The following is a 27,957-nucleotide window of genomic DNA, read 5'->3' as shown; positions in this document are numbered from 1 at the left end:
TATCTTCTCTGTTCCAGACCATGTCCTTGGTGCTGAGAATGGAGATAAACCCTGGCCCTCAAGGAGCTCACATCTGGGGGAAAGATACGTACATGAGTAAATATAATGTAGCGTATGCCGAGGGGACCCTACAGGAGGCAAAGAGCAGAGGGACCGGATTCTACGGTTCACGTCCACAGGAACGAGAGACCTGGCTAACGGGTATTTTTTGTGAAGAACAGATAAGGTAGTGGTCCTCAGAGTGTGGCTGGCTAATTATCTACATCAGAATCATCTGGAGCACATATTAAAATGCAGATTCCCAGCACTTCAGCAGGTTGGGCTTTGGGACCTGGGAGTCTGCATTCTAAAGTGCTCTAGGTAATTCCACTGCAAATTAAAGTTTGAGAACCCGTTTGCTTATAAAACTGGAATGAAGAATGATCTGCACATCTGAAATGCTCATTTGTGTTGGCCTTTGGTGAGAGGCAGGGCAAGAAGGGAGGAAGAGGGGAGATGACATTTATTAAGCTCTATATAGTCTCTATATAAGTTAATTTAATTCTCACAATAATTCTGTGAGGTAGATATTATTACTCTCATTTTACAGATAAAGAAACAGAATTAGAGAGCTTAAATAATTTGTTCAACATTTGGAGCTAATGAATCCCAACACTGAACCTAGATTCACTTAACTGTAAAGTCTGTCCACTTTCTGTAACACCATGTTGTACCAGGGGACTGAGTAATGTAATAATTTTCTTTTAGTTCTTTGCCAGATCTTGCTAGGTAAATATAAAGAACAGCCAGATGGTACTCTGATCATGTCCGAAGTAACTGGCCATGGATACATACTTCTCTGGCGAGTGGGGGACTCAGGGCAAAGCTGGGAGGAACAATAAAATGAGCAGCCAGTTCTGGCTTCTTTCCCCATCATTTTCTCACCTTCTGGTGGAGGTGTTATGAAAGGTACTATGGCTAAAGCCTGGGTCCATCTGGAGGGAAAAGGAAACATATCCATGAAAGTAACTCCACCTGATAGCAGAGATTCCTGGGACTCCAAACATCCAGACTCAAGTTTCTCAAAAAAGTTAACTGTCAGGAACAGAGGCCTGAACTTGCATTAGGAAACAGCTCAACCTTAAGAGAAACTGTGAAAGACCAGCAACTTTTCCAGGTTAAACAAACACTATCTCTTTCTACACACAGACTCAGAAGTACAGCAAAATAACCACAGCTCAGAAAATAATGGGAAGTCCAACCCCCCATTTTATAAGCCCAACTTATAAAAAGTCTCCTGTAATAGAGAAAACACACACACAAACTGCAAATCCTGGTTAAATTCCCACTCACTATATTGTGTCATTCGCCAGACCATAGGCAGGAGCAGCGAAGTGGAGCATGTTAGATGAAGAAAAGGAAAGGTGTTATAATAGAGGCAGCTGACAACAATACTGGGGGCGGGACACGCTCCGGGGCCTCGAGTTCAGAAGGCAGGTGTGTAACCGCCACCGGCTTCTACCGCTGAGCTTGGAGCCACAACAGTGGCACTACTAACCAAACCTGAGTTTCCTGGGCTGGAGAGCTTCTTTCGTATTTCTGGCATTTCAAGCAACTGCTGAGTCCAAAGATGAGTTTTGATGAAATCAGTCCACAGTACTGACGCTATGGATAGAACACAGCTTAGATTTCACTATTTAGTGTAACAAAGATGATAAGCCAGACTTTATTTTATTGCTACATTTTCCCCACACCCATTATGGGTACATTTGCTTCCACCTACCTTTTCTATAATACTGGCATGGTTTAGAGTTGTTAAAAAAAAAAAAAAAAAGCGAGTCTGGATTCATCCTCTCTTTACAAAAGTGTTGATTTATTTATACTGCACTTGATTCAGCCCCTCCAAATACACAGCTCCCAACAGGCAGAGTTAGAGAAGCAGGCACCACAAACCATAGTTTAAAAATATGCAGGCAGCAGGCACTGTACCCGTTTAACTATAACTGAAAGCTGCTGATACTTCAAACCAGCTACACTAAAGCCATCTCTGGGGGCATCTAGACGGAGTCTTAATCCTGATGGCAGTATCTGGTTGTTCTAGAGTCTAACAGGATACCTGGGTTATGCCTTTGGCCAGCCAAGTGGGAAGAGTACGTAGAGCCCACATCTAACTAGAGCAGGTCTTCAAGCTTATTATCCTGTCACAGTTTATAAAGATGAGGAACTAATCATTTGGGAGCTGTGCAGTCAAAATGTCCAGAAAACAAATATACTATTACAGTGTGTAAAATCAAGTCAACCATCTTGTGGATCCTTGGCTGTCTCTGGTCATGACCTCAAACACTTAAAAAGGAAACCTCAAGTATGCTGGGAGATAATGATCAGAACGCTTGGGTACCTTGGTTCCTGACTATCAAGTAACAGGGCTCACCGCCATGTTACTTCTTGCAATAAGCATACAGGGCAACTCCTTAGAGACTGCTCATTATCGATGCTAAGCTCCTGAGAGGTCAGGGGGTGGGCAGGCTCAGGACTATCCAGGGCTGAGCAAACTCTGTAAACCAGCCTTACAGCTCTAAGTCTTATCCTGGTTCTGAGAACATTTCAGTTCTGCTCCAAGTCCGCTTTGTTCCAATTCAGCGATGACAGACATATATTTGAACTCGTTTGGTCTGAAGTTAAAGGTCTCCACTAACCCGTAGGTCTCTTTTCGATCAGTGGCATAGAAGAGCTGAACTTGGTTGGCAATGCACCGTGCCTCAGCAACATTCTGAAAGGTAAAAAGAACAGTCAGGTCCCTTCCAGCACAGGGCCAGGAAGCTCTGTGTCTAAGTCCTATGGCAGTTGGGGGCCCTCATCCAGGAGTCACTGCTTGCAGAAAGCTTCCCTGACATCCCAAGTCTTGGTGAGGTGCCCCTTTTCTGTGCATTCAAATTACCCTACACGTCCCTCTAACATATATGCATCATACTGTATTGTATCTGTCCTTTTTTTCCTCTTTTCTTTTTTGTCTGTCTTCCTTTGTGTGAATTTCTCAAAGTATGTGCTTCTTTTACATCCTGTACCCAGTGAAATCTGGTGAATGTTTGCTAATAAATTAATGCATATGTTAAAAATTTCCCTCTTCATTCAGTTCTTTAGTAACTGTTTAGTTTATCTCAAGGGGGAAAAAAATAGCAATAGTTACCCAGCTCCAAGAACCAGTTTGTGAGTTACTACTAAGTTCTTGACTAACCAGACATACTTTGAAATAAAACCTGTTCCTCATACCACCTCAGTCAAAAAAGTAGTGCCAAAGCCAGCTGTAGTTTTACAATTCGTCCATAAAGTCTATGACACAATGTTTTTTTCTTTTTTCTTTTTGACTGTGCTGCGTGGCTTGTGGGATCTTAGTTCCCTGACCAGGGACTGAACCCAGGCCCTCGGCAGTGGAAGTGCAGAGTCCTAACAACTGGACTGCCAGGGGATTCTCTATGACACTCTTTCTTCCCTGTGATGGAGCCTCGTTTCTCTTTCCTTGAGTGTTGGCTATACGTAGTGACTTGCTTCTAACGAATGGACTAAAGTGGAATGATGAAAAATGACTTCTGCTATTCAGTCACAGAAGACATTGCAGGTTCTGTCTTGCTATCTCTCTTGAATCACTTGCTTTGGGGAAAGTCAGTTGCCATATCATGAGGACATTCAAGTAGCCTACGGAGAAGCCAGTGTGGCAAGGAAATGAGGCCTCCTGCCAACAGCCATGCAAGTGGGGTCAGAGGTGGGTCGTCAAGCCCAATCAGCCTTCAAATGACTGTCGTCCTTGCCAACATCTTGACAGCAACTTCATGAGAGACTCTGAGCCAGAGCCACCCAGACATGCTGCTCCTGAACTCCTGACACACAGAAACTGTGAGGCGATAGATATTTGTTGTTTTAAGCCACTAAGTTTTGGAGTAGTAATTTGTTATGCAGTCATTTCTAACTAATCCACCCGCAAAGCCCCAGGGAAAAGAAGGGGCCACCTTCTCTAAAGCTCAGTAGCAGGGAAATGGTGACCAGACCACTCTGTGTAACAGAAGTGGGATCAGGACACAGGCTACACTCTTGAAACCTTACAAGAGAGTTACTTCAAAAACTCTTACTTTTGTTTCCTATACATTCTCTGGTGCCAGCTGATCAGAGGCACTTATTCATGATTACAATGTTCACACAGGCAAAACCCAACCCCAAGCGATAATGGAAAATTCCTACTAAAACTGTCAGAAGTGTGCTATGCGTAGCTACAGTGATGAAAAGAGGTTTATAAATACCACAGCCTGCTTCACCTCCATTCCCTCCTATGGGCCTTGCAGGTCATTTCTCATAAGCAGGCACTGATCTCTGAGACTGGATGTTCAATCAAAAGCCATTTTCCAAAATGCTGGCTATTTCAAATTAATAGAATTTTAGAGCCGGAAGGGGCCTTAGAGATCACCCAGTCCTCATTTAATGGACCAGGAAACCAAAGCAGATGAGGGTCAGGGATAGACCCAAGGTCATATGGCTAACAAGTGGCAGACCAAGGACCAGACCTCTGGACTCCCAGGCTGGTACTCCCTCCACTTCACCCTGATAGTATTTCTGGTGGGGCAAATAATTAAGACTGATCAAGGTCGATAACTCTACTTCATCATTTTTATCTTTCTTATATTCAAACATGCCTCAAGAACAAACCATCTCTAAAGCAAGTGCATAATCTGAGGCAGATACCACCACTCTCTGAGGCCCTAAACTGTAGGGCCTGTGAGTCAACTTTTATTTGAGGCTTAGGATGGTGGAGGTAAGGGTGATTTCAGTTGTGTACATTCTAGAACAGTGCTGCTCAAACTGCAGAGTCCTAGGTGGAGGTGCCTCTGGTCCCTTCACCTCTCTTTCAGCTGTTATATCCTGGGGTTTTACATAATAAGATTCTGTGTGGATAAAGGGCTCTGACCACTAGTTTGAAGACCATTAGAATGGTGGGTAGAGAGTTAAGATATGGAGATATGTGCAAATGTCTCTCATGGAGGATTATGGAAAGCTCTCCTGCACCCCAACCCCTGCCCACTTATTCACCCCCTGCCTTTTATTCTCTCAACATGAAACAGTAGTCTCTTCCCTTTCCAAGACCCAAGAAGATAAACATATTAATTCCCTATGTTGCTCAACAAGGAGGTTTATTAACAAACCTGATTCCTCCCTCTTTTCAATCTTAATAGCTACAATCAAATTACCGAGTCTTGCCCATTTTATTCCCTATATATTTCTGGAGACATTCTCTCTCCTCCATCCCTACTACCACTGCTCTAGTTTAGGTCTTTACTACTTCTTGCCCAGACTATTGCAACTGCATTTTAAATGATCACACTGACCAGGCTAGAACTAAAAAATATTTAGGAAGCAAATACTTAAGGTTAATGGTCTTAAAATCCAACTCTTTATGGGTCAACCCCCATTCAAAACCCTTTAATGATCTTTTTGTGCCCACAGGATAAAGCTGATCCTTTAAACACAACCCACCAAACCTCCTTTTTTAATATACCAGTGACAGCAAACTGCTTGTAATACCCCAAGTCATTTTATGCCTCCTAGCATTTATGTTTTCTATTTCCACCACCTGGAACATTCCCCTCCCCCTCCCCACTTTACCCTGCTAAACTCCTGCTAATCTTTGAGGTTCAGCTCAGGTGTCATCTCTAGGAAGGCTTCTTCCTCCTTCTGGGCCAGGAACGCTCCCCCTGCCCCCTCCCCCAATGCTGTGCATGTCTCTCTCCTAGCACTTACTACATTCCAATGAAATCATCTGTTAACACACATGTGGACACAAATAAGGCTTTCTAATACTATACTAAATTTTCATCATTAAAGTTAATCAGTTCAGAAGAAACCTCTAGTTTCCAGGTATTTCTATTCATTTGCTTTACTGTATTTGGAAACACTATGCCTAAACTGCAAACTCATGCATGAGTGTGCAGGGGATCATATATTTATATTACATTTCTAGGTTTCCCATCTCTGAATCGTGTATCTCTACACTAAATTCTAACATGTCTAATTCTGTACTACATTAGAAACTCACAGTGAAGTTGACTTATACAAGGCAAAGGTGTGTTGTCTGGTATGATGTTAAATATAAGGCTAGGAAGCAAATTTTAATAATTATGGGTCTGAGACTACTAGGGTGAGGGGGTATAAATGCTAAAACAGAAAGCGTCTCCTCTGACCTCTAGAGTCCACTTCTAATACAGTTAGATATTATGCTTTGCTGAAGATCAGAAAATGCAGTATAATCTCTATGTCACTCACTCCTGTGGTCAAATTTTAAACTTTATCATTATTGATAACTATATCCCCTCCAAATCTCAATTTGAAACATCCGTACTTTGTCTACTATTTCCTATATTTAACACTCACTCCCAAATTAAAAAATCCTTTAACTCAAGTAGGACTCGCAGTTCTGTCTCTAACCTTTCTCATGTTTCCACTTCCCTCTTTATCCAACTTGCACTCCATTGTCAATAATTACAATCATTCCTTTGCATTCACTTTTAAATTCCTGGTCCCTATCTTGCTTCATTACATCACTTGGCTAAACCATAACCCTAGTTAAATCCAACTCTCGGTCCTCCCTCTCTGTGCTTGTACCCGCACACCCATTCTCTCTTCCATTTTCCTAGATCACACGTCAACAAACACTTTCTGGAAAGGGAGACACTGTTAATATTTTAGGCTCTACGGCCCTACAGTCTCTGTTGCAGCTACTCAACTCTGTTGTAGAGGTAAAGCAGCCATAGATAACATGTAAATGATAAACATGGCTGTGTTCCAATAAAATTTTATCTACAGACACTGAAATTTGAATTTCATATACTTTTCACAGGCCATGAAATATTATTCTTTTTTAGTTGTTTGTTTCCTCAACTACTTAAAGATGTAGAACACATTCTCAACTCATGGGCCTGTCCTAGACAACAATTTCACACTTTCTCTTTTCCACCCAAAAGTCCAACACCTATTCTTCCATCCTCACTCTCAGCTGACGATCTTTCTTTTCACTAAGCAATCTGAAGAGAACTTCTTACAAGCTACCACCACCTCTATTCATTTAACTGTATTTGTGTCATTATATCCTGGCTTCTCTCCTGTTGTTACGTTTCTGGCAAAGATCAACCCCTCATTCCCAAGACTCACCCCACTCAAAAACTTCACCACTTCAACAACTCTCCAGCCTCCTTCTTGTCCATTATCAATATTTCCCTCTCTACTGGATCTTTCCATCAGCCTATACATATAATGTTATTTCTCTCATTTAAAACAAAACCAAAAAAACACTCTCATCCCCACTTCTTCCCCTATTCTCTCCTTCCCTTCTCAAAAACATCCCTTGAAAGATGTGTTTATGCTTACTCTTTCTCTTCCCATTCTTTCTTAAATGTACTCCAATCATGCTTCTGTCCTACCACTCCTTTGAAACTGCCCTTATAAAGGTCCCCAATGACTTCCATGTTGTGAAATCTAGTAAATTCTCAGTCCTCATCTCATTTGCCCTACCAGCAAGTGAGATTTGGCTAGTTGAGCACCCTTGTTCCTTGAAACATTTTATCTTAGCTTCCAGGGGCTTCTACCATCTTAGTTTTCCTCCTGTCTCACTGACTCTTCCTTTTTAATCTTCTTCGCTGATGCTTCCTCATCACTCCAGGGCTCAGTTCTTAGACCTCTTCTCTTTTCTACCTTAATTAACTTCCTTGGTGATTTCATTCAGTCTCATGGCTTTAAATAACAACCTGTATGCTGACTACTCTCATTTTTCTCTCTCTAGCTTGGACCTCTCCCCTGAACTCCAAGCTCATGTATCTAACTGCCTACTACTTGGATATCTAACAGGCGTCTCAGATTTAACGTGTTGAAAACTGAGCTCCTGATCTTCCTCCCAAACCTCTTCCGCCTGCAGTCTTGTCTGTCTCAGTTAATGGCAACTCCATTCTTCTGGGTAGGATTTTGGGTGACTTCCAGTTGAGTGTGATGGGTAGAAGGAAGAATGGGAGAAATGGGACTGAACAGTTACAGGAATAACAGACAAGGAAGGAGAGTCTCAATTATGTCCTAGACTTGGGACTTACTGCTACTATGAGATACTAGCTGAGTAGCATAACTTTTCCCTTTCTTGTATGCAGCTGATTAAGAGACAGAGGAAAAATAAGTGGGTGTTGTAAAAAAGAACCTCAGGAGGAAGAGGCACTAACGTGCCCACTGTCTTGAGGACATCCTGAACTTAAACCCTGCCAGATAAATGAGACTGAAATGAGCAAGGACTAGACGAACAGGCTGAACAGTAATCATAAAACTGCTCCTGGCCCTGGATATGTAAAGAACAAACACAACAGACACCATTACCTACGGGCATATGGTCAATGCTCTATCCCAGCAAATGGGAAAAGGAGGAAGGAAATTCACTATGTATGATGAATGCTGTACATGTGAACAGTGTGGAGGAAGATAAAAGATTAAGAACTATTCTAGACTTTGAACTCTTCCCTACATTTAAGAAGCCAATTTACTTGTCCATAGTCTCTTGCCTGAAACCCCTAGGGTCAGATGTGTCTTGGAGGCAGAATTACTGGATTTTAGAAAGGTAACAAGTGCAGATACCATATAACTGTATCTGAATACCTTCAGGGTCACCAGGTAAATCCAAAAAGGTAAAAGTTGATTCTTACCAGAAACGTGGAATCCATTTCTGCTGTCATCAGCACTATGCCCTTTTCTTCCTTAAGTTCAGGGTAGTGATACAAAATCAGCTGGCTGGCTGCAGCTTCCCCTCGGGTCTGTAAGGAGGAACACTTAATCAAGGCTCAGTAAGGTGCCACCACAACAAAACTGCGACTTCACAGCAACAGAGAGTCTGGAGGGAATTCTGGCTCTTAACAGCCCCTTGGGTGGCTGGTGAGTCGGAGGACTAGCACGTGGCGGTGGCCAGGTCTGCCAAGGCACATCGAAACTGACAGCTTGCACAGTGTTATTTGTGTCTTCAATTGAAAAAGGTTTGGCTTTTCTCCCGGAAAATGTTTACAGTAGGCAGTGAATCCTTCATCACGGCCATATATTTAAAAACAAAACGGCACAAGCAGCTACCAGATCAAGTCCTAAATAAAGCAATATGCCTGTGTAATTGCCGCCTTTATGGACTAGTGCATTTCACAGTTGAAATCTACTCCCCTTGGCTGGCTCTGAGGACTAAGCTCTTTTAAGCTGTAGCAAACAGCTGGAGAGTTTGCACATGGGCCAGATTTGTAATGTGCAGTTTTAAAATATAATCTGGGTGGGAGGAAGGGGGCAAAGAAGAATGGGAACATCATAATTTCATGAAGAAGGGACAGGGCAGTGGTGACTAGACCTCACTCCAGACTAGGAAGAGAGGCTGGGTTCAAAGCCTAAGCCCTCATATAGTATAGAAGGAAACAACTATACATTCAAAAGATCTCTGGGTTTCATCTTTAAAATTTCAGCAAAAGTCCTTTTAATTATCAATACCTAATTATTGCTAGGGTACTCTTAATAATAGTTCAGCCTCAGTTCTCTCGAACGTACTTCAAATACACATCATTTTGGTCATAATTATGTTTCTGGATCTTTTTCCTATACTTGTATATGAGCTTCACGAAGGCAGTCCTAGCGTAGTTTCCAACACAACAGCATAATGGTTAAGTTCATAGACTTTGGAGTCAATAACCTGGAGTCAAGCAACCCCAGCTCTACCACTTACCAGCACTGTGAACTAACTTCTCTGAGCCCACTATTTATTTTTCTTTTCTTTCTACTTTTTTTTTTTTTTAAAAAAAACAAACACAATATAACTTTTGGATATAATCACAAGGGCTACAGTCATGAGCAAATTCTCATTCTGTTTTGTGCTCCCTTTACCCCAACTTCAAAGCCACTATAATACATTCTTGTTTTTGCCAGATGCAGCCTCCAAATATAGAATGTCAATCCTAGTGATGATCTCATTTAAAATACTTTTATTTTAAAAGCTTCAAATGCTTTGGATCAAACTTCTTCATCTAATACTTGGGAGTAAAACAAAGAAAAAGGAAGGAGGGAAGCAAACAAAACGACATCTGTGAAATGAAAACTATGCATCTAGCACCTTAGAAAGTGCTGACCTGGTTAATAAAACACACGTAAGACAAAGAGCCTACCTTAAGGTTATAAAGATAACCATCACCACTCACCCATGTTTGTTAAGCGAGGTACATGCAGTAAATGTTATAGACATATGGGGAAGAGAGCAGAGAGCCAGCAATAGTCAGAGAACATGTTTTGGGATCTTTTCAATTTCTAGGTAGTGAGCGGGGCCTAAAAAGCTAGCCCAAAAAAGTATGACAATTCATCAGTGCTACAGCAAATCCTGCTGGTAGTTAGTACATATTATGCGTCCTCAAGCCTCAGCAAGGGCTCATAATAACACAGAGGGGTAGGCCTCCTTCATCTAGGGGCTGAGCACAGGCCACCTACCTGAATATTTATAAGTGCAGTGAAATGGAGTTCAGTACCTGTCCACTGCCCGACAAAAAACTCATAACCTTCCCTTCTTGGCAGTGCACAAAGAAACTGTGGGAAACAAATACATGAGGAGACAGATGAATAAATAAAATCATTTGCTCTATGTCCAACCACCTGTGTCATTCACTCCATTTCTTCAAAGTTTGGGTTTTAAAACTTTTTTTAAATTATGAAATTCATATGTATGTGATAATGTAACAAACACTCATGCACTTCCCAACCCACCTAAGAAAGAAGGCATTAGAGATCCAGTTGAAGCTCTCTCTGTAAACCCATTCTAATTCCATTCCAGTATAACAGGTAAACTGCATTTGGTGTCTGTCATTCCCTTTCAGGTTTTTATACTTTTAATGTATAGGTATACATCCATAAACAAGAAACAGTACTGTTTGCATGTTTAAAAAATTAAATCGTATCAAACTATATGTATACTTTTTTTTAACATCTTTATTGGAGCATAATTGCTTTACAATGGTTATATGTATACTTTTGCAACTCGCTTTTTTTTACTTCACATCATACTTCTGAGATTTACTCATGTTGATAAGTATAACTTCTAATTCATTATTTTCACTGTTATATGGAATTTGACTACAGAAATTTACCACAATTTTATCTATCCTTCTTTTGATGAACTTTTGGGTCTTTTTCAATTTCTAAACTTTCTAATGCTGCTGCATTAATTTTTGTCACAATTATTGTAATCACTTCATATTCTACTATCTGAGGCTGATACTGAAGCATGTCTCTAAACACCAAGAAATAATTAGTTTTATGCTCAAGATGAATTGGGGAGGAGTGGTGAAGAGAATGGTGCCAGAACAAAACAAAGTATAATCAGTCCAATATGCATTAGTCATGGAATTGTCTCCTTACTGCTAACCACCAAGGCTCTGTTTTATTATTATTACATGAGATAACCTCAGTGCCTAATGGGTAAACATTTTTTTTTAAAGCTTTATTAAGGTATACTTGAACTATAAGTTGCATATATTTAAAGCGTACAATTAGAATCGTTGTGACATATGTATACAGTGAAACCATTACCACAACCAAAGCAATGAACATATCTATCATCTCTAAAAATTCCTTTGTAATTCATATCTCCCTCTCTCCCACTGCTCTTAAGCAGCTACTGACTTGGTTTCTGTCACTACTGGTCACTCTTCATTTTCTAGAATTTCATATAAATGAAACCACAGAATCTATACTTCTTTTTGGTCTGGCTTCTTTCACTCAGCACAATTGTTTTGTGATCTATCCATGTTGGTGCATATATCAATAGTTCATTCCTTCTTATTGCTGAATCTTACTCCATTATATATGTATTGTATATGATGTATATGTACACACACACACAATTTCTTTATTCTTTCACCTGTGATAGAGTTGGGTATCTTCAGTATTTGGTTATTACAAATAAAGTTGCTATGAACACTTGTATACACGTCATTGAACGGACATATGCTTTCAGTTCCCTTGGGAAAATATCTAGGAGTAGAATGGCTGGGTCTTATGGCAGGTATATGCTTAACTTTTAAAGAAACTGCCAGACTCTTTTCTAAAGTGGTTGTACCATTTTACATTATTACCAGCAATATATTAGAGTTCCAGCTGCCCCATATCCTCACCAACATTTGGGATGGTCAATCTTTTTAATTTTAGTCATCTTAGTGGTATCTCACTGTGGTTTTAATTTGCATTCCCATTATGACAAATGATGTTGAACATCTTATAACTTCCATTGCACTTCACTGGTGAATTGTCTGACTCTTTTGCTCATTTTTAAATTGGGTTGCTTGTCCTCTTATAAAGTTGTAAGAGTTTTTAGTATATTCTATATACAAGTCACTTGTCAATATATGTTTGCAACTATTTTCTCCCAGTCCGTGGCTTACCTTTTCATTTTCACAACAATGTCTTTTGAAAAGTAGAAATTTAAAATTTTTTTTATTGTGGTAAAATAGACATAACAGTTACCATTTTAACCATTTAAAGTGCACAATTCAGTGGCATTAAGTACATTCACAATGCTGTGAAACCTTCACCACCATCCATCTCCAGAACTTTTTTCATCTTCCCAAACTGAAACCCCATACCCGTTAAACAGTAACTCCCCACCCTGCTTTCCGCTCATCCCCTGGCAACCACTGTCCTTCTTTCTGTATATGAATCTATTCTAGGTACCTCATATAAGTGGAATCATACAGTATTTGTCCTTTTGTGACTGGCTTATTTCACTTAGCGTAATGTCTTTAAGGTTCATGAATGTTGCAGCATGTGTCAGAATTTCCTTCCTTTATAAGGCTGAATAATGTTCTACTGCATGTATGTATCACATTTTATTTAACCATTCATCTATCAGTGGACACTTGTGTTGCTTCTACCCTTTGGCTACTGTGACTAATGCTGTTATGAACATGGGTATACAAAGAGAAAATTTTAATTTTGATGAAATCTCATTTATTGATTTTTTCTTTTATGGTTTTGTGCTTTTTGTGAGGTATCGATACTTAAATCTCTGCCAAGCCCAGGTCACTAAGATTCAATCTAAGATTTTTTTTTTCTAGATCATTTTTTTTTTTTGGCGGTACGTGGGCCTCTCACTGTTGTGGCCTCTCCTGTTGCAGAGCACAGGCTCCGGACGCGCAGGCTCAGCGGCCATGGCTCACGGGCCCAGCATCTCTGCGGCATGTGAGATCTTCCCGGACCGGGGCATGAACCCGTGTCCCCTACATCGGCAGGCGGACTCTCAACCACTGTGCCACAAGGGAAGCCCTTTTTCTAGATCTTGAGTTAATTTTTGGATACTGTGTGAGGTAAGAGTAGAGGTTCATTTTTTTGCGTATGGATACTCAAATTGTTTTGCACAATTTGTTGGACATGTGTTGAAAAGATTATCCTTTCTCTATTTAATTACCTTGGCACCTTTGCTGAAAAACAACTGACCATGCATACGCTGGTTTACTTCTGAATTCTCTATTTTGTTCCATTGATCTATTTGTCTGTCTTTATGCTGGTACCACACTGTCTTCACTACTGTAGCTTTATGAAAACATAGTCTTGAAATCAGGTAATGTAAGTTCTCTAAATTTGTTCTTCTTTTTCAAAACTGTTTTGTTATTCTAGGTCCTTTGGATATCCAAATAAGTTTTTAAAATTGGCTTGTCAATTAAAAAAAAAGAAAAAAAAGGCCTATTAGGATTTTGATTGGTATTATATTTTATCTAGAGATCACTTTGGAGAGAAATGACAACAATATTGAGTCATCCAACACAGTATATCTCTCCATTTACTTAGATGTTTTTTATTTTCTCTCAGCAATGTTTAGAAGCATTTTTTGAGAATCTTAGAAATTAGTATAGACACCAAGTCAGCTGATCCATCTCACCTATTCCCTTTCTCTTAGGTCTTCTGGCAGCTCAATACCCCAGCAACAATTTCATAATTCCTTTTAGGTATATATAATCAAAATAGCATGGCCAAAGCTGAAAAGAAACTGCCAATAAAAGAGAAACTTAAAGGAGGCTGAAAAGATTAAGGTCTCAGGTATTGCTTCCAACATTCACTTCTATTAATAAATAAAGATCCACATCAGAAAGGGCTGAGACGTTTCAGAGAGCTGAACAGCCACAGGCTCATTGGGCCAAACCCACATGATTTCATAAGGCTAAAAATCTTACTTATCAGTACAATCAATATGTGAGCATCTTTGTTAAATAACTATAACATGTGAGATGGTATGGAGCATGAAGAGATTGGTTAGGAAACATCCTTGTCTGGCAGCACTGATAAGGAATCCTCATATGGTCACTGGACACTTACTGTTGGACAGGACTGAGCTCGGTTCCAGATCAAATCAAACTTCTCTTTCTGTAGGTTAGAAAAGAATAAAATTCAAAAACAAGAAAACATAAAAGGCCACAATCACATTTAAATTCACCAAGACTGAACTCTAGAACTAAAATACAACTAAAACAACCCCAAGTTCCATCATCTACAAATCCCTCTTACAACAAAGAGGAAAAAGTAGAGGTACGCTTTCCTGTTCAATATCAGAATTCTGTGTGAAGAGTGGATACTGCAAATGCTCTAACTCTTCAGGGGACTCTGCCCAGTGTCAGAGACAACAGGTCACTGAGTTTGTCCAGGGAGAGCTAAGAAGGCCTGTTCAAACAATGAGTCAGCATTGGAGACCTAAAATATCATGAAAAGTGCCGAGCCTTCTGAATGTTGCACTCATGAAAGGAAAGGGTATATATGTAAAAGATCTTTTTATTTTCTTAAAAGAAAATAAAAGATAGCAATACTCTCACAACAACCAAAAGGCCTGGCTTTATTTTTCCATCTGTAAGTTTTCCTCCTTAAACTTACACGTGTAAGCTCAGTATATATTTGGGTGCTTGATATAAACTTAACCTAAAGCTACTTCCTCTTCAGAGAAGAACAATTAAAGAACTAGCTGATAACCCAGTACATTAAATGCTTTCTTCTGGTAGAAGGCAGCAGGACATAAACCAGAAGAAGTCGGCAGCCTTCCTTCCCAGTCACAGATCTTAATGGTCAAGCAGTGGCCCGTTACTATCTCCAAGAAAGCAATTTTGAGAAAGGAAAAAAAAAAAAGCCCCTTGCTAAGGGGAAATGCCAGAAAAAGACTAGGAGGAAGCTCCAAGTCAGCTCAGGTACAGGTCACTCATAGACAGGAAGGGAAGAAAGCTAGGCCAGAGGCCCTGTCCTAAATTCCAACAGCTTGGCTGGAAAACACCAAAAAGAAATAAAAGACACTTGGAAATTGCTCAGCAACATAAACTTACACCATACTCCCTTGTCAGAGACTTGACTCAAAGAGACATTTCTAAACCAGAAAGATGAAAAACAAAAGCCATAAATATACCATATGGAGCTCCCAATCTTTGGTGCTCAGGGTATAATAAAAACCCTCAGAGCTATAAATGTAAGTTCTCAAGAGGCAATAAACATAGGAAAAGTAAAAGCAACTGGCCTGCTAAGGTTAGAGCCCTGACCTTCATGTTATAACACTCTCATTTTCCCCTACAAACTACTTACAGGAATAACTGCATAGACTGTATCTTTTGCTGCAAAATACTGCTGCCAAATCTGTACAAAAAAGAGAGAGTGTCTGTGACCATCAGTAACCTTTTCAACCTGTACCAAGACGTGGTGACAGCTTTCATTGCTCAGAGTAATATGCTATTTGATAACAGGGAGGAAAACCCAACGTAATACTTTTATTACTAGTACATGATTACAAAAAAGATTTAATACAACCTACTCTTCTAGATGATCAAACTGTAACTCTTAATAACAAATTCCTATCAGAGAAACGGATTCTGAGACCTTGTTAATCACTTCTCCCAAGGTGTGCCTTGTGTGTAATAGACAAGCTTTTTTTTTTATCATACGTTCTCTCTTCTCTCCCAAAACCCGCACTGTCCGGCCAACTGTGGGCCCTCTCAGAGAGCCAGGATCAGTCATTCGGAACCCAGGGTCTGAAGTCAGGCAGATCTGGACGCAAATCCCAGCTCTTATCATTTGCTGGCTCTGCTACTTTGGGAAAACTACTGGAAATCCCTAAATTATATCAATATACTCATCAATAAAATAGTAATATTAACCTTAGAGGATTACCGTGAAGACTACTGAAATAATGTTTGTGCTTAGCACAACAGAATTACAATGCAAACCAAAGCCAAGGTGCTCCGAGGGCAAAAAAGAGGCACTTAATCCAAGTTAGGGAACAAGTGGCAGAGGAAGGGACACTTGAGCTGTATCCTGAAGAATGATCAGGAGTTAGCCAGGTGAACAGGGAGTCTGGGAAGAAAAACAGGTAGGAGAGAAGATAAGAGACACATTCTAAGCAGAGAATGACAAGCAGTAGCAAAGGCATAGTGGTTGGGGAAGGCATCATAGCCAAGGTGACACCTGAGGGAGCTGGTGTTGAAGACTGGGTCACCTTCCTTTAGAGCTGCTCTGCTTTGTCAACATTCCCATGAAAATGGGGGGGGAGGGGGCAACTGAAGATACTAATCAAAGTGTGATCTCACCAACACAAAGCACAGAAGGACTATTACCTCCTAGGACCTTACTCTATCAATGCAGTAAGGTTGCTTTTCTTTTTTTCCTTTTTTTTTTGCATGTCAAAACACTGTCTCATTTTTTTTTTTTTTTTTTTTTTTTTGCGGTACATGGGCCTCTCACTGTTGTGGCCTCTCCCATTGTGGAGCACAGGCTCCGGACGCGCAGGCTCAGTGGCCATGGCTCACGGGCCCAGCTGCTCTGCGGCATGTGGGATCTTCCCGGACCGGGGCACAAACCCGTGTCCGCTGCATCGGCAGGCGGACTCTCAACCACTGCGCCACCAGGGAAGCCCTGTCTCCTCATTTTAAGGACAGCATATCCAGCTTATTTTTATTTAATTTGTATTAGAAGATAGTTTATGAATCCACACTGAATTTATGAGACTGACAGACGTTCCCTAACATAGTTGACCTGGTTACTCAAAATTATATTAATGAACACAAATTTGTATCTAAAAATATAGGTCTAAATGATATTTGTCATATGATTATCAGGCCTCCTGGGCCTGGCTTCTCTCCCCCATAAAGGACATGCCTGGTGTCCACTTTCTATTGGCACTTCTTCCCAAAGGCAGTTTGAGGTCTCCTGGAGACTTTGCATTAAGCCTCTATTAACAGAAGTTAGAACTCTGCACTGTTTTCTTTTTGTTTTTCTGTCTTTCCACTAGGCTGAAACCCCTTGAGAGCTGGGGATTCTCTCATTTATTTCTATGCCTGGCACAGAGGCTGACATTTAATAACTGTCTGCTGAAATCAATGACACAGCGTTCAAGGACACCCACAGCAATTGGCACAGCTTCCCGTAGGGGAATTTGATGTAGAGTCAAACAGACAAGGGTTTGAGTCCTAGCTCTGCCACTAAGTTGCTTCATGTCTTTAAGTTACAGTTTCCCAGCTGTAAATTGGGAATAATAGCACCTACTTTATAAGGGGGTCATGACAATACAATGAAATAGTGTATATAAAGCACTAAGTACAGTACCTGACACGTAGTATACTGCTTTTATTATTATTTTGATTCTCTCAAGATACCTAAAATATAATTCATGGAACTATAAGGAATGCCAATAAATAGCTTATTATATTCTAATTAAAGAGAAAAGAATCAGATGTGAAAATGTAAATAGCATTTACAAATGCTAATTCAAGCAATATGGAATGCCTGGTATATGGAATGACCAAACAAGCGGAATAGATCACACGTGGTTTGAAGGTGTCCAGGAAGCTTCCTGCAGAAGGTCCTAAAATAATGGAGGACTCTGAATGTCAAGCAAAGGAATATGGGAAGTCACTGAATATTTGAGAGCAGGTTACTAACATAATATTTATTTTTATTTATTTATTTAAAAACACAAATATAGCACTTATTCTGTGCCAGGCACTGTTCCAAGTACTTTATAAATATTAACTCATTTAATTCCCCAAATAACTCCATGAGGTAAGTACTATTATTATGTCCACTTTACAGATAGGGAATCTGAGGCCCCCAAAAGTTAACTAACTTACCGAAGTCATTCTGCTAGTAAGTGGCAGAGCTAGGACTTAAAACTGGCAGCTTGGTCCTAGAGTCTGTGTTCTAAACCAATACACTATGCGAAGTAGAACTTTAGGAGGATTGAACTGGTGAGGATATGATAGGGGGAGAGGGGGTGGGAGAAATAAGAGCAGGGAAACCTATTTAGAAAGGTAGTCATCCAGGCATAGAGGAGTGATGATTTTAAATAAGATGTGGACAACAGGAATGAAAAAGAAAGGGGAAATGTCAGTTGATTAGATATATAGGAGTGAGACCAAGTTTTTGTATGCACTATTTTTCATGTAATTCATCACTTTTGTTTTCAATGATTGCCTTTCATTTTGGCTAGAAAGAGGTGTCAGGAAATGTATGCTCCTTTCTACTTTCAGATTTGGTTCACAGAGCACACATTTTCATAAAGTATGACAACTCATTTTCATTCATTACCTGTTTTATTTCTTCTGCAGTTTTGTCTTTCACCATCTCAATGTTAAAGATTGAACTGAGGGTCTGAAAGAGAAAATAAAAGGCAATTAACACCCACAATTAAAAAAATAAAACAGTTTAACTCTATCTGTAAGCCTTGTGGGAAGCAACATGGGAGGACAGTACAGCAGATCTTCAATAAGTGGAGAATGAGTATAAGAAAACCCACATGCTCAGAAAAGGGAGCCCCCAGGGCAGGTTTCACAGTTCTATTTTCAGGGGATATCTACTGGTACTTCCCAAATGTTTCACGCTCACTAATAAGTGTTGCAGCACTTTGCAGCTCCTAAGAGGAGAAAGTTCGGTTGTTACCTTTAACTGCTATTCTGCCAGAAGTGGCTCCTTATTTGCAAGTTAAATGACAGAGTAAACATGTTTTTATTTGATTTTTTAAAACTACTTCCTGGGACTTCCCTGGCGGTCCAGTAGTTATGACTCCACATTTCCACCACAGGGGGCACGGGTTCAATCCCTGGTTGGAGAACTAAGATCCCACATGCTGCGCAGCGTGGCCAAAAAAAAAAAATCTACTTCCTATAGAAAGTAGTAAGTAGTATACTACATTTCCTTCACATTTCCTCTAGCAGCCCCAGGACCCACACTATACTAGGAGTCATATCAAGGTCATAACAAAAATTCGTAGAAATATCTCTCATCTCCACAGTTAGAAAATCACAAAATCACTGAACCACAGTAAATATGTTCAAACTTGCAGCCTCTTATTATAGATGCTCCATATGAATTTACGCTTGGATATTTAATTAAAAACCTACCTTGTCCTTGGTGAATCCTCTGCTCATACGCTGTTTCCCCAATGTGTCTGTCTGAAATATACAGTGGGACAGGATATTAATCTATACTTTTAAGAAGAAGACCACCCTCCCTAGGTGAGGTGCCCAATAACTCATTTAGTAATGTTGCACCTTCTCTCCACTCTATACAGTAACTGTACATACTGTTCTAAGAGTTACTGTTTGTGAGACAACTTTTCTTTGACTGATTCTGAGATACAGAGATGAGAAAGGAGTTCTTTGTTAGTAAACACCATCTACTGGTACTGAGAGTCCATTATATCCCTGCCACCATGGATGAGGGAATCCTTCTCAGAACAAGCCTACTCGGGTTTCCTGTGCTCTCTTTCCCAGTGAGCCACAGAGGAGGTAAGAATGGAATGATGTATTTTCCAAGCTGCTTCTTATCTGTGACAGCATTTCTGAAGTCAGGCAACCTCAGCAGACTATTGAGTCTTTTCTAGTACTCCATCTTAGTATTCCCTCCCTCAAATTAGACTCCCCCTCAAAAAAGGCCAGGAACAACTGAAAGTGATTATTTTCTCTCCTAGCCCACTCTCAGATAAAGGTCACGGCCAGGAAATACAATTTTGAGTTGTTTCTGACAGTAGGGATGTGTTGTTCTGAGTTTTCCATTCAATTTCTGTGCCTTTCAGAGAGGAGTGCAATCCACACCTGGGATTCTGAAGCTGAAACATACTTTCTGCATTAAACCCTGTTTTTCATTACTCTGTGCTTTAATGAATCCAAACCTTTCATAAATGATGTCGGTAGAACCAGTACCCACAAACTAGACAAAAGCGTGCTGTAGAAAAACCTGCTGGATACACCCTATGTGCCCAAAGTCTCAAGAGCAATTAATGAAACATTTAAAGCATGTCTACTACAGATGCTTTGGAAACCTATGGGGACCTGTTGTTTTGTTATCACAATAATTGACTGGATGGTTTCACCTGCATTTATGGGCGAGGCAGTGGCGCTAAATGAGCTGCAATTTTGCAGATGAGTTCTACATAATGTATTTTCCCTCATCCCACACAACTTTCCAATTCTAGCCAGACCTTCCCTCCTTCCTCCCTCCCTCCTTCCTCCCTCCCTCCTTCCTCCCTCCCTCCTTCCTTTCCGTTCTCTTTCTTTCTCCTTTTTTATTCAATACTGAATTTTTCAGAAATGCAACTACTATGTAACTTCAGAAAAGACTGTACATTGTGGAATCTCATGAGGGTCACTGATAACAACACTGCTTATGGTTTGGGAGTTTTTATAATTACCAACATCCCGTACCAGTTTGCATTTGTTGCTTACGTATTCATGGTGATTCCATACAGAGGTGAAAGAACCTGATGACTGTACTAGGTCTCACAGCATAGTTGTGCCCAAGAACTTACATGCTGAAATCTGTATTTTATTTAAAAAATACTTCCCTTTATTACAGCTAAGGCATTATATTTATTTTTCCCCCTGAAATTATGTGTGTAGGTGGGTTATATTGTCTACATTTCATTTCAGGGTAGAATTAGAGAGAATTAAATACAATTTATTATAAAAAGGGGATGTTGGGTATCACGTGGTAGGGAACCAATGACTCAAAGTAAAGAAAAGGCTTTAGAAATGTAGCCATTAGCTATTAGCCTTCCTCTAGCTAGATAAGAAAGACAGTAAGTGAATATTTACCTAAGAGTTGCCATAATTTAAATTAAATCTTTACTTATTCTGCTCTTGTCATCGTAAAGCTGAATTTCTAAGTCTTGTTTCAAAAAGCCTTCCCAGATAATATTGAAAGTTTATAATACAGTAATATTTCCCATAGCTATTTATTTGTAATCTTGACACTATGTTTGCTAAAGGAAATTACATTTGATAAAATATTTGTAGTAGAAAGTTATTTGTTCATATAAAATTGTAAACTACGTTTATCACAGGTTGAATTTCTCCCCAACCTTGTAATGATTAACCCATTAACTATTCTTATTCTAATTAACTCAACCAGTTATTAAAAGACTGAGTGGATTCTCTTAAAATTTAGGATACCCAAGGCAAAAAAAGTTATTTTCCAAGTAAAATAAACATCTCTCCTTTTACAATGTAGAACCCCAATTTTCCACTGTAACTACCTTATTTCAGGCCCCTGCAGCCCACACCTGGATATATTCTCCCTGGCTTTGCCTCTCCCCCCTCCAATTTGTTCTGTACACCACCTTAGATTAGTATTTTTCAAATCATAGGTTGTGAAATCAATTTAGTGGACTGTAGCCAAAGTTTTTTAAAAGATGAAAATAATAATAAGAGTGCATTGCATGTATCAATAGTAAAAGTAAGCATTTGTTTCAGTTATAATTATATACATATATGTGTAATGAATTGCAATGTAAAATATATTTCTTACCGTGGGTTATGGTCAAAAAGTTTGAGAAGCACTGCATTAATCTTCCTATACAATTGTCCCCTGGTATCAGTCAGGGATTGGTTCCAGGACACCTGAAGACACCAGAATCTGTAGGTGCTCAAGCCTCTTATATAAAATGGTGTAGTATTTGCATATAACCTACGCACATCTTCCCATACACTTTAAATCATCATACTTATAATACCTAATACAATGTAAATTCTATGTAAATAGTTGTAAATACAATAAATGCTATGTAAATAGCTACCTGTAAGTGGTAAACTCAAGTGTTGCTTTTTGGAACTTTCTACAGTTTTTTTTTCCCCTGAATACTTTCTATCAGCTGTTGGCTGGATCCACAGATGCAAAATCTGTGGATGCAGAACCTGCAGATAGGGAGGGCTGACTAGACACAGCTTTCAACATGCTTTTCCCCAGCTCTGATTCTTGTTTAAGGGTAATAAGAGCTAACATGTATTAAGCACTTTTTCCCTCCCTGATCCCTACATGTGTGCCTTGACCACTCGACTATACCCCCTGGGAGCAGAGATTACCCTTTTCATCCCCTTATATCTCCACCATGACTACAGTACCTTGCCAGAAGGAGCAGTATACCATTTACGGATGGAGCTGATCCCCTCAATGAGCCCACTCCCAGGATAAGGGTCAGGGGTGGGGATGTAGAGCACTGGTGAGCCAACAACACCCAAAGGGGTAGGTCTTACCTTCTGTTCCACACATTTGATAAAGTCACCTTGCTTGGAGTGCCCCACTGGCTGCTTCCGAAACTCACTGCACTTCTCCAGTCGGGACTCAAAAGCAGTTGGGTCAGACCTGATCAAAGGTAAACCAAAGGATAAACAACCTGGGCCTTTCTTTCTTAAATAAATTTATTTATTTAATTTATTTTTGGCTGCGTTGGGTCTTCGTTGCTGCACGCGGGCTTGTCTCTAGTTGTGGAGAGCAGGGGCTACTCTTCGTTGTGGTGTGCGGGCTTCTCATTGGGGTGGCTTCTCTTGCTGCAGAGCACAGGCTCTAGGTGCGCGGGCTTCAGTAGTTTTGGCACGCGGGCTCAGTAGTTGCGGCTCATGGGCTCTAGAGTGCAGGCTCAGTAGTTGTGGCGCACGGGCTTAGCTGCTTTGCAGCATGTGGGATCTTCCTGGACCAGGGCTTGAACCCGTGTCCCCTGCACTGGCAGACGGATTCTTAACCACTGCGCCACCAGGGAAGCCCGCCTTTCTGCATTTTGAAATAACAAAGCACCATGTTCCACTTTCACAGAGAGAGGACACAGTCAGAGGCTGAAGGATTTGTCTTAATTTAGTTAGGCCTGAGCACAGGCCTACAAATCAAGAAAGTGGAAAGAGAAATCCACTTATTCAACTGTTATTACTCCTCAAGGGGCCTGTGTAACATTTTTCTCCTGCAGGATATTCCCTAGGGTGACACAGGGCTTGCTCCCTCAGGTACTTACACTCTGGGTATTTGGAATTTAAATCCTTAAGATAGGAAAGGTACTTTGTGGTCATCTTGCTGGGTTAGATGCAAGAATCCTCAGGCAGGAATCCCAGGTGTCCAGCTCTTACTGGAACACATCTAATTCTTAGACATGTCCCTTCCCTCCCCGACTAGGGCAAATCTCTATTTATTCAGATCCCAGCAACTCAGAGGCTTCAGGCAGCCTCTTTTGCAGATTTAGCACCTGAGTTCTCCCTGACCCTCTCTCCAAAGAACCTGCTCCAGTTGATGGATCATCAGAATTTGTCCTTATGTCAAAATGGGGCTGGTCTTCAGGCGTCAAGTCCGGGTTGGGGCTGCCATCTGTTAAGAATGCTTCAGGCTGTGTAGCTGACAATATTTGGCTGTGTACACTTTGGTGAAGATGTCATCCAGGGGCTCCAGCTCCCAGGCCATGAGACCTGTAGTGTCATGGGTGACGTCTGCAGGCTCCAAGGGCATCCTGGTTACCCCTCTGGTCCTTCTTGGTCAAGGCAATGGAAGGCGCTCGTCCTCCATGTAACTCCTTTCTGGAGGTGTTGTCGAACACCACTCCCTTCACTGCCATGTACTTGGATAGATCGTCCTTCCTTCCGGAGAAGGCCAGCTCCTCCTCGATGAAGAGCTGCACCAAGGGCCTCACCTGGTAGGGTGTGGCACCTGCCTGGCCAGGGCTGCAAGTACCAGGGCCTAGGTTAGTGTTGCCAGTGAGCAGATGGAGATGGTGAGGGGTGGCCCAGGCAGTGGAGCCCTGTGTACTCTCACCCTGGACATCTTTCATTACTAAAACATTTTGAGTCTAAGTCTACCTCTCTGCATCTTTCACTCCCCCAGGAACAAGAGAAAATGTCTAGTTCTTTTTATGAGTACCTGAAAATTGCTCTTATGTCACCTCCTAAGTTTCTCTTCTCTAGGTTGAATTTCTTCAGTTTTTTCAGCCTCTCTTCATATACATGATTTGTAAATCATTCCTTACTGTGGACCTGCTCTCTGGGCATGTTCGTTTATGCACACGCTAGATACAGTGGGCCTAAAGCTCTCACCAGTGTAGAGTGTGATGCAAAAACCCAGGTACTGGACTGGAGTGGGGTCAGCAGGGCACACAGCCTAGTCTTGCTGTTGGCTCACACTGAACTGGGGTTATAAGTGCTCCAAGAGCCCAGGTTTTAGTGAGTATGCTACAGCACTAACCAATCAGGACTATAATTCCTTTTAAAATATCTCACGATAGCCTACCTGTTGGTCTTGGGCCTCACGGTGAAGCTCTGTCTTGCCTCTTTCCTCGATGACTTGGCCCAGGTTCTACTGATCCTTTCTTGGCCCTGCTTTCACTGCATACCTCCCTTTTCCTCTACCTCATGTTCTTTTCCCTTTTGTAGCCGCAGTTTTCCCTCCCATCTCACTCAACTTCTTCTAGAACTTATTCCTTCCTCTCTCCCTTTCACTCATTCAACAAACTTGACTTGTTGTCTCTCGCCTGTTGGTTGACTTGCTGGGCTTCAGAGATACAGAAATAAATAAGAAAGAGTCCCTACCTCAAGGAGCTTACTATCTAGTAGGACAGAAGGACATGTAAATAAGTACATGAGAGTGCTACAGGTATTAAGATGAAAATTTGCTCAGATATTCCCAAATGGCTAAGGTCGTTTCAGGCTCTGTTGCTCCCCATACCTGGAACACCTGCCCCCAACGTCAGTCCTTTATTCCTTTGCGCTGGGCCATAGAGCTAAAAGGAAGTTTTGGTATTAGATAAAGCTAGGGAGACTGGCAGGTACTAGAGCACAAGGGCCTTGCATGGAACACTAAGGATATGGAGTGGCCTTGGAAAGCCACTCTTTAGGAGACAGCAGTAGTATGTGTAAACACTGACACAGGAATGATCTAGTGGGGAAGGAAAGTAAAACCAGTCATTCATTTGTTATGAATAAGAATGAACAGGAGCTGTGAAGTACTCAGAATATTAGTAGACCACTCTTCTGAGATGCTTGTCTGTGAAAGGGATCAGTGAGAAAAGGCTGAAGGGGAATGTAGGTCAAGAAAAGGTTTTTAAGATGACAAATACTTGAGTATATCTGAATGCTGTTGAAGGAGAGCAAAAATCCTCATTCATTTATTCTGTCATTCTTTCAAAGAAAGATCATTATAGTAGCAGTGACATGGACTGAGGGTAGATGGGTCTAAGACCAGAAGTGAGGAAGACTAGTTAGAGCAGGGGTCCCCAAGCCCCGGGCCACGGACCGGTACCATTCCGTGGCCTGTTAGGAACTGGGCCACATAGCAGGAGGCCAGCAGCGGGCAAGCGAGCGAAGTTTCATTCTGTATTTACAGCCACTCTCCATCCCTCGCATTACTGCCTGAGCTCCGCCCCCTGTCAGATCAGCGGCAGCATCACTCTCATAGGAGTGCAAACCCTACTGTGAACTGCGCGCGTGAGGGATCTAGGTTGTGCGCTCCTTATGAGAATCTAATGCCTGATAATCTGAGGTGGAGGTGAGGCGCTGATGCTAGCGCTGGGGAGTGGCTGCAAATACAGAGTATCATTAGCAGAGAGGTTTGACTGCACAGAGACCATAATAAATCAATTGCTTGCAGACTCCTGTCAAAACCCTATCAGTAGGGACTTCCCTGGCGGTCCAGTGGCTAAGACTCCACGCTCCCAATGCAGGGGGCACAGGTTCAATCCCTGGTTGGGGAACTAAGGTCCCACATGCTGCACAGTGTGACCAAATAAATAAATGTCTTGGGGCTTCCCTGGTGGCGCAGTGGTTGAGAGTCCGCCTGCCGACGCAGGGGACACGCGTTCGTGCCCCGGTCCGGGAAGATCCCACATGCCGCGGAGCGGCTGGGCCCGTGAGCCATGGCCGCTGAGCCTGAGCGTCCGGAGCCTGTGCTCCGCAACGGGAGAGGCCACAACAGTGAGAGGCCCGCGTACCGCAAAAAAAATCAAACCAAACCAAACCAAAACAAAAAAACCCTATCAGTGAGTGGCAAGTGAAAACAAGCTCAGGGCTCCCACTGGTTCTGCATTATGGTGAGTTGTATAATTATTTCACTATATATTACAATGTAACAATAATAGAAATAAAGTGCACATTAAATGTAACGTACTTGAACCATCCCGAAATCATAACCCGCCCCCCACCACGGCAGTCTGTGGAAAAACTGTCTTCCACAAAGCCGGTCCCTGGTGCCAAAATGGTTGGGGACCGCTGAGTTAGAGGATGACTGCAATATTCTGGGTGAAGATGACAGAGTAAATTAAGGCTGTGGAAGTAGAGATGAGCTAGAACTCAAAGAAGTTACAGCATCAGTCTTAGGTTTCCTTTCCTAAGACAACTGTGCCCACCCTGCCAGATTCTCTCCCAAGTCCCTTCGATTTTCCCTTTTGATCTCTTTCAGCTCTTCCCAGTTCAACTCTTTGGACCCTCCAAGGCCCCCTTATACCCACCTCAACCTCCTCTACTCTCCAGGTCCTTCTCTCTGGAAGGTGAAGGGTAGTGTTAGGAACCCCGGATTCCAAGTCAGAGAAATCCCAACCAGCTGTGTGACCTTTGGCAGGCCTCTTACTCTCTCTGATCCTCAGTTTTCTCATCTTAATGAGAGAGTTCAACTGAGAGCCAACTGTAACACTATTAATCTTTGATGCCCTGCCCCCACCCAATCTCCTTTCCTTACAGTCAGGGTCCTCAGCTAGAAGCCTGGGAACCCGAGTCCTAGGACAAGGCTCAGCTGCCTCAATAGGTGACCTTGAGCAAGTCAAGTCCCTTCTCTGGAAGGCTCCATTTTTCCCATTTCGATAATGAGTACAGGTTTCTCGGAGTTGCCTGCCTCTTAAGGGCTGTCGTAAGAGTCGACCTCAGCGTTTTGAGAACTAAAGCAGACAGAAAGACAACTGGGGCTTCGCAGAGACTCCCGGCTCTCACACTAGCTGTGTGATCTTAGGCAAGTGACCAAGCCTCTCTGAGCCTAGATAACCATCTGTAGAGTGGGGACAGTGCCAGTGATCCTCTAGCAGGGCTGCTGGAAGGGCTGAGAGCGCCAGATACAGATACACCAGGAGCGCGGGCCGAGCGCCGCCCCTCCTCCCTGCCCGCCGCCCGCCGCCGGCCGGGTCCGCACCTGCGCAGCTGCTGGATCTTGTCGCGGTAGCGGTCGTAGAAGGGGTTAGCCTCGATCTCTTTCCCGACCCCGCTGCCTTCGACGCCCCCCGCGGGCCGGCCCGAGCCGCGGCGCACCGGGAACACGCGCAGCTGCGCGGGTGACACGAGCCCCAGGCCCAGGGCGCGGCTGCGCACCGCGCACAGGCCGCGGTAGAGACCGGCCACCTGCAGGACGGCCGGGCCCGCGCCACCCGCTGCCGCCACCACGGCAGCCATGGCTGCCCCCGCCTCCTCCTCCTCCCCGGGCACTTCGGCCTCGGCCCGCGGCCCGCGCGCCCGCTCCATTGCCCTCCGGGTCCGCCGCGCCCGCGCTCCAGCAGCGAGGTTCCGCGCACTCAAGGTTCCGGGAGCCGGTGAAGGGCGCGGTGGGAGGCAGGGGGTTCGCCGCTCCTGCCCCGGGCCCTGCCCGCGCGCCGCGTGCTCTGCAGCTTTAGCGCCCCCGCCCAGCCTTCTCGCCGAGCCTGCGACCAGCAGCCCTTGC

General features: G+C 42.3%; 1 protein-coding gene across 2 annotated transcripts; it reads right to left on the bottom strand.

The window, feature by feature from the left end:
* On the bottom strand, positions 1-27,888 carry ATPAF1 (ATP synthase mitochondrial F1 complex assembly factor 1). 2 transcript variants are annotated; one of them, XM_030870051.3, is made up of 9 exons: positions 27,436-27,884; positions 22,545-22,653; positions 19,416-19,466; positions 18,604-18,666; positions 15,610-15,660; positions 14,368-14,415; positions 10,495-10,590; positions 8,697-8,804; positions 4-2,749 (listed from the first exon to the last, which is right to left on the bottom strand). In XM_030870051.3, exons 1-9 carry the CDS (start codon positions 27,759-27,761, stop codon positions 2,555-2,557), a joined length of 1,047 nt encoding a protein of 348 aa, XP_030725911.1. In that variant the 5' UTR covers positions 27,762-27,884; the 3' UTR covers positions 4-2,554. The 2 variants fall into 2 exon arrangements, with proteins under 2 accessions (XP_060161849.1, XP_030725911.1); XM_060305866.2 differs by lacking the exon at positions 15,610-15,660 and having other exon boundaries at positions 1-2,749; positions 27,436-27,888.
* Between the last annotated feature and the right edge of the window lie 69 nt (positions 27,889-27,957).

This window comes from Globicephala melas, chromosome 1, assembly GCF_963455315.2.
Source record: "Globicephala melas chromosome 1, mGloMel1.2, whole genome shotgun sequence".
Classification (NCBI taxonomy): domain Eukaryota; kingdom Metazoa; phylum Chordata; class Mammalia; order Artiodactyla; family Delphinidae; genus Globicephala; species Globicephala melas.
This window is presented reverse-complemented; position numbering and strand designations above follow the sequence as displayed.